Raw genomic sequence first — 7,673 nt, forward strand, 5'->3', positions numbered from 1 at the left:
CACACACACACACACACACACACACACACACACACACACACACACACACACACACACACACACACACACACACACACACACACACACACACACACACACACACGCCTGTTATGTCTCTTCTGCTGTGTGTTGAGAACTATTTGTACATCTCTCCATCTGTTCCAGTGAGGCTCATTTGACTCATCATAGCTCCTACTTAGGGCAAAGTGGAGTGGACAGATTTCATAACAGCGTTCACCTCTAAACAAATACCAGACACAAGCCACTGCATCTGGGGGAAAAAATCTGCCTGGTTATACGATCTGCTGTTAAGATATGACTGGAGAGAAAATGCCACAGTCAAGGCCAATGGCCTTATCAGAAAATGGATCATTATAATTATAACTGTGATTTATGACTGGACGTATATGCAGAATAATGACTTCATGGTCACGTGCAACGGATTGGTTGGTTGAAAAAGCAATTTCCGGTGGAGCTGCTGGGTTTTACCCTTCATGCCCTGTGCCTTTTCCCTGCTTTAGATTATGACACCCGTTATTGAGGGACCACACTGAGATCCAATGTCCTTGAGATGTGTTTTCTGTAAAGTGCCCAGTGATGGACTGTATAGTGTGTACTGTACTGTGTAGGCCTACAAGAAGAAAAGTGAGAATGTGAATGCAATACAAGGGAAAAACATACAGTAACAGTGATGGATGGACTGTACAGGGGCCAGACAGAAGAGTGCATATACTGCAGGTCTGCATTATAGTAGAAGTATGGGTGCGATAAATGTTGTGTATTGGTACATGCACACATCAGACAATTCAAGACATGTGCAAATTGTGCATGTGTTCTAAATGACTAGGTAATTGTGCATGTGGGTGTCTGTGAGAGAAGGGGAGATAGTTAGCTAATGTGCAGGTGAGTGTGTCAGTGAGGCAAGATTGAAATTTGAATTGAATATGTGAATATTTAAGTGTGTGTGTGTGAGTGTGTGTGTGTGTGTGTGTGTGTGTGTGTGTGTGTGTGTGTGTGTGTGTGTGTGTGTGTGTGTGTGTGTGTGTGTGTGTGTGTGTGTCTCATAGAAAATGAGATGACTCATGAAACTGGCTGCTGGATACTTGATGAAGAAGGGGACCTTGCACGAAACGTCCGTGCTGCAATTAAAAAGTCAATTTAGTTGATTTTTCCTCTAAAACTCTCTGCTTAGCTATGGTCCTTTTTATGACAGCGTTCTGCTTCATAAAGCCCAGACTGGAGAAGTGATATTGAGCTGGCTGTCACACAGCAGGGAAATGGAGATAGCGATATCTGTCTCACACAGACGCCAAACTCTCACAGCAGCAGGTTGAGGTAGTTACTGAAGAACTTTGTATGGTTCTCTGGGAATTATTCTGCAAAATGCCCAAATTGTAAACTGAAGCAATTAGGCCAACATTCAGTGAACATAGGTAGATAGAGCACTAGCCTAGGGCTAGGGGACAGGACAGGAGAGGAGAGGAGAGTAGGGCATATAGAGAGAAGAGGATGGTGCTGTGAGCCAAGAGAGCAGATGGTAAGTATGGATGGAGAGAGGCCTACAGAGACAGGCCATCTCTGAGGCAGGTCTGGAGACAATGTAATACAGTAACAAATCCTAACGTCAAAGCCATGCCTAATGGGTCATAGACATTTTCCCATTCAAAAATCCCATAAACCCTTTTTTTAGGGCCTCCTACGTCCAGCTTTTGGTGTATGTAACCCAATTTTTGTCCCAAGTTCTCTTCTCCAACACAAACATGAAATGCCATTGACAATGAATGGACAATTTTGGGTGCTTGTGTAAACACAAACATTGCGTAACACAAACATTGATGACGAAGGTGAGGACGCAAATGGTGGCCAGAATGAGATAAATGGTAAAAGTGAAATGTTGCATTTATATAGCGGCTTTATCCAAGGCGCTTTACATAGATTGTGCATCAGTTCACCCATTCACACACACATTCATACACCGATGGCGGCGGAAACCATGCAAGGCACCAACCAGCACATCAGGAGCAATTAGGGGTTCAGTGTCTTGCTCAAGGACACTTCGACACTAACTCTGGAGGAGCCCGGGTTCAAACTGGCAACCTTGCGGTTACCATCCGGCCATTCTACCCATGAGCCACCGCCATCAGCCATCAGATGATGTATGATGATGTATGCCCCTCCCTTCACACAGGTGTGATTTTCATTACTTAATATAATATTTGTGTTAAAAATGAACAAAATTAGTCCAGGCATTGTATTCATATTAGAGGTTTGGGCGGCCTGAACACCTATGTCACAGCTGCTCCAACATATGAGTTTGTTGAGTGTGTCTATTTCTTATTATTCTGCCCCCTGTGATGTCACGTGGGTCTATACATCATCATCAGACATCATCACCATTCGTCATCATCAAGGCACCGCTCACTTCACACTGGGTGTGATTTTTTTAAATAAAAATAATATGGATACCAAACAAACTAACTGCTGAAAAGTAATAATTTATCCAAAGAAGCAGAAATCCAGTCACTTATTTGTAGGTTTTATGGTTCAATATAGGATCATCAGGTGACTTACAGCATGTGACCAGATCCCTGTAAGTTTAACTTAGTGTTTAACTGATTTCACACCCAATGATCAGGTTAGTAGTATACTGTAGGTATGGTAAGTGTTTAGTCATGTGGCTGTTTACAAGTGATGGGAGATAAAGCGTCCCACTGTGCCCAGTCTGTACCGACTCATCCCCCTCAGGTAGTTGAAAATAGATACATCAACCGATGTATACCATCCTGTGCAGGCGTGCACCCAACATGCACTAATATAGGCCACAACATGTGACGTGAGTGTACAAATGAACCCAGAAATAAGGTGAGACTATTGGCCATCTGACTTTCTTGGTTCATTCATAAACGTCATGGAGCTGAATTAAATTACATGCCACCCATGTTTGACCCCGGTGCAGTAGTTGACATCCAGTCGACTCCTGGCTATTATTAGTGTGGTGATTCACTCCCTGCGTCCTCCTCTGTCACACTGAACTCTCCTGGAAATGGACAGAGATGCACACAGGCACACGCCATTTACAGGCAGGGCTCTTTAGATAAATAATGAGTGACTGCTAGAGAGAGAGAGAGAGAGAGAGAGAGAGAGAGAGAAGGAAGGAAATGGAAAGGTAATGTGAGAAAGGGAGAGCGAGAAGGAGAGAGAGAGACAGACAGAGAGAGAGGCAGAGGCAAATTAAAACGTACACTAATGTGAGCAAAAGAGAAAGTCAAAAACCAAGCAGCAGAGGCTGGTTGTCAAAGATTATGGTCCGTGGGCGGGAATTCCATTTGTGTCCGAGCATAGGCATGGTAACGCCCCGCCTGCCTGTGATTGGCCTACCGACACTGCCCGTCTTGACTGTCCTCCGAGGTGGATATAATGCTGGATAGTCAGATGCGAGGTTACTCTCCGTGGTGGTAAATACGGTATGATACAAGAGAACTATAACTGTAACTTTTATTTTTGTAGAAGAGGCAAACTAATATTGTTTATACCGTTTGCTTTGATGGAATAATTGATTGAACATGCACTCCGTAATATGATTTGATTTGGGTGTATTCTAAAATAAAGTGTTTGTGTTGATTATTGTGTAATTTGTTTGTATGTGTAAACTTAAAACATTATTGTACTATAAAAAAGTATATTTTCCCTTCATCTTTATCCTTTTTAGTGTAATAGTATTAGTTTACTATAATTAGATTAATACACGATAATCAACACTAACACTTTATTTAGAACACACCCAAATCATATTATGGAGTGCCTCTTCTACAAAAATAAAACGTACAAGTTAGTTACAAGGCTGCATTCTGTCACGCGTGCCAAGCTGTCATTGTCTTTATTTCTCAATCTCACCACAGGGTAACCTCGCGTCTCGGAGGACAGTCAAGACGGGCAGTGTCGGTAGGCCAATCACAGGCAGGCGGGGCGTAACGCCCCGCCTGTGTCCGAGCTGTGTCCGAGCATAGGCATGGCTGAGGCATGGTAACCATGCCTCAGCCATGCCTATGCTCGGACACAAACGAGATTCACGCGGTCCAAACCGATGCACTGTGAGTCAGCCCAGCTACAGGCCTTCTGCTGGTCTTGGTAGTGAGCTGACTTGTCTGTTTGAGCATGCCACACACAGTCTCTGTCCGAAATGAACCGACCCCCCCCCCCCCCCCCCCACACACACACACACATACACACACACAACACTTCTTCAAGGCACAGAATACAAATCAAAGCCACATAAAGCCCTTGAGATCTAGCATTTTAACCTTTCTACATGCCTGACTAAGTGCATTACAGCAGTGGTTCTTAACCTTTTCTGGATCAGGGCTAACTGGAGGCATTTGTGGCCCACCCATATGACCACTTAACACAGCAGCCTGTTAAGTAGTCAGTGCATGTTTATTTTAATGAGCAATCAATCGTGTTCCTGCTTGGATCAAGTTCGTTCATCTGTATGAAATAAACTAATTTTCCAAGGTTTTGAAGAAAAAATTTAATTTTTGTATTCATGTTATTGTATCATTAATCATATTTTATTTTTTATTTTTTTTGCAATATCCTCATGGCCCACCAGTGGGCCCCAGCCCACAGGTTGAGAACCAGAACACAATACAAACAAAAGAGATGTATTAAGCCTATTAGAGAGCAGGCAGAAGCTCATTATTTTACTGAAGGATCTAAAAACAGGGGGATGTGTCTTCCTACTCTATAATCTATTAGCAACTGAAATTAACGATTTATATCTACTTAAATGAACAAAAGTGTCAAATATAGGCCTACAGTTAACGTCTTTGACACCACACACTATCCCGGGTAATACAGAGGACCTCCTTCTTAATCTGAACATTGACAATAAGTAACCTATAACGAGGTATAGAGAGCATGGATGCACATTAAAAAAGAAACAGCTGTGCAGCCCTGCAGAACATTTCTCCTGATAATGTAGCATAACAACATAATCAATCTCAGTCACCTTGAATTGATTACCCCTGCATAGCATTTCAGAAAGACTGATGATTCGCATCCAGCTCAGATCGAGGCCAATAACACATAGTTCTAGCAGTCTGAGTAGACCGTGAAAGATGCGTGTGTCGAGCATTCAAAGGGCGGCGAGGTCATCCGTTACGGTAGGTTAAAGAAGGATTTGCTCGGAACTGCATTATGTAACATCTCGTGATTCTAAAGAGAGTTCCAATATAGTCGCAATTAAACGGTGCTGCCTGCGAATGCTGTGTGCACGGCGAATGTCATCTGAAGGGTAGGGGAGCTTTATGCACGACACCTCAAAATCATCACCAGACATATAGCCTATTGCATTTTCATGTGTCAGCGCATAACAACGAGTAGGCCTATCCGGTTTTCTGCTCAGAAACACATCAGCATCGGTAAGCCATAGACAGACATAAATAGACGCGCTGTGCCAAAACAATTTCAAGCAACTCGATTTCACCCATGGAGCCCATTGGTGCACAACAGCAGGTAATAGAGAGCACACTGTTCCCACGTTACCAGTGCGCACCACCGCAGGCTTGCGACATAGTTTATGCAAATGATCCACGTATGAAGTCATTACCGCACTCTCCAACAACGGCCAGTTTTGCAATAGGCTAGTGTTTCTAAATTCTCCTTACCTGTGAGGCTTTGTGGAATTGCTTCTTGAATCCCGCTACAGACATGGTTATACTCTTTGGCTCAATGGTTGGGACGTGAACGGATGCTGGTGGAGGACTGCTCAGTGAGGAATGACTCGGTCCTAATGGTGGTGGGTTGATAGAGCAAGGCAAGCCCCTGTGTGTCTGTCTGTTCGTAACCAGAAGGAATCTCCTGTGAGCGGTACGTGTGTGAGGTAAAGCCGTGATCGGACGACTGAGCGTACGTACGTACACAGCGTCCCGTGACGTAGGTTTGGTCGTGACCAGGCCCCTTTTAAAGAGGCCGCCGACGGCGAGTCCTCGCAGAGATACCGATGTTATTGTCACGACTCACGACATCCTTAAAATGATTTAAATGAATGTAGGCTACGATAATGTTGTTCATAAAAGTAGTGGCGGATAACAGGACAATATATGAGTGACTATTTCTCTCTTTGAGGCAATGAAACATTAAGCACAGTCAGTCGCAGAAATACGTAGGCTACTGACCATGGTCCAGTTCTCTAACGCTCTGGACCAGGGCTAGCTACTGACAGGACATAGCTGCATAGCATAGCATATGATATTCAGCACCGTGGACAGCGCCAAACAGCGGCCCTTTTTCACACCGAGCGGTGGCTATTCCTTAGCCTGGTTAATAAACCAGACCGAATCAGCCGTTGGCAAAAAAAAGACAGTGTTGTGTGATATTAGTCTGGCTTATTAGCCAGGCTAGCTATTCCTAGCATACTCAGTAACTGAAGGAGGGTAGGCTACCCCAGTACCCACGCACTTTGATTACCCACGCAATTGACGCAAAACATTCAACCAGATGCCCCTCTCACCCATGCAGTGTACGCAGATGGTAACAGGATAGGTGGGCTCCAAGGAAGAGTGGGAAAATTGGCATTAAATTGTCTATTTTCCCCAAAATGTATATATATTTGGAAAATGTTTTAAAATAAGTAGAGTAGCTTATAGCCTACATGATTAGAACACACTTAGGTCTAATATGTCTGCAATTGCTACAAAACCTATACCTATCCAGTCTTTCTGGGGCATAAACAAGTTGTTGAAGGAGAATTAGGCGTAATAAGTCTGATAATGATGTACCATGCATGTTCACATCATGTGTATACTACTATACTTTTACTATACTATTACTTAAGACCATGTTTCAAACATTTTATATTTTAACATTTTGGACAAAATAGCCAATCTTATATGGAGGTGCCCAGATATCCCTATAGTGCCCACCTATTCTGTATCCATACTATTTACCCCGCAGCTTCCACATGTCCTCCTGACGACTGCACCCCATGCCTGACACAGCCCTGGGAAGGCAACCCGGCCTGGCCTGGCTAGGACTTTAATCATGTCCCAGGGTTAGTGCGGTCAGGCCAGGAAACTAGTAAGCAAGTGCAATGGTCAGAGACAAGGAGGACACACAATATCCATGTGATCTCAGACAGAAGTGCTAAGCCTATTACTAGTATACTGTACAAGAGCCAATAGGACAGGAGTAGAGTATAGCTCATAATACAAAGAAATGGCATATAACTTATAGAGGAAGGTGTGGGAGAGTAATGCGTAATGTAAAAGTAAACAACTTTTAGTGAAGCGCATGTGGGATGACAGGGAGCTAAAGAGCTGTTTTTCATAATAGGTATGGGTCTAACTTAAAATCTTAGGGGGGGGGGACGGGGGGCGGGGGGGGGGGACCTGCCTGGATATGTGGCAACTCCAGACCCTCTACACCAGATGGTATAATGACTGCAAGCAGTTTGAGACGCATCCCTTATGGCTTCTATTTCAAAGGATATAGCCATGGCTATAAAAACATAAAGGCCCGTGCAGCAATGGGCTCTTCTACAGATAACACTATGAGCATCCAGCTCCCAAAATGGCCAAATGAAGACATGCATTGATCTGTAAAGGGAACAGTGATATGATACGACAGTGTAGAGACCATTTTGTGAATGATGGTCATACTTCTTGCACTTTAGC

The 7,673-nt window shown here is 43.8% G+C and overlaps 1 protein-coding gene across 2 annotated transcripts in view; it reads right to left on the minus strand.

Moving 5' to 3' along the window:
• The window catches only part of sh3gl2a (SH3 domain containing GRB2 like 2a, endophilin A1), a 63,786-nt gene extending 57,876 nt beyond the window's left edge, over positions 1-5,910 (minus strand). For both annotated transcript variants that reach the window (XM_079500320.1, XM_079500319.1), the window contains exon 1: positions 5,667-5,910. In XM_079500320.1, coding sequence (XP_079356446.1) covers positions 5,667-5,711 — 45 coding nt within the window. In that variant the 5' untranslated portion in view covers positions 5,712-5,910. The remainder of the gene's footprint in view (positions 1-5,666) is intronic.
• Between the last annotated feature and the right edge of the window lie 1,763 nt (positions 5,911-7,673).

Source organism: Electrona antarctica, assembly GCF_951216825.1.
Source record: "Electrona antarctica genome assembly, chromosome: 4".
Lineage (NCBI taxonomy): Eukaryota > Metazoa > Chordata > Actinopteri > Myctophiformes > Myctophidae > Electrona > Electrona antarctica.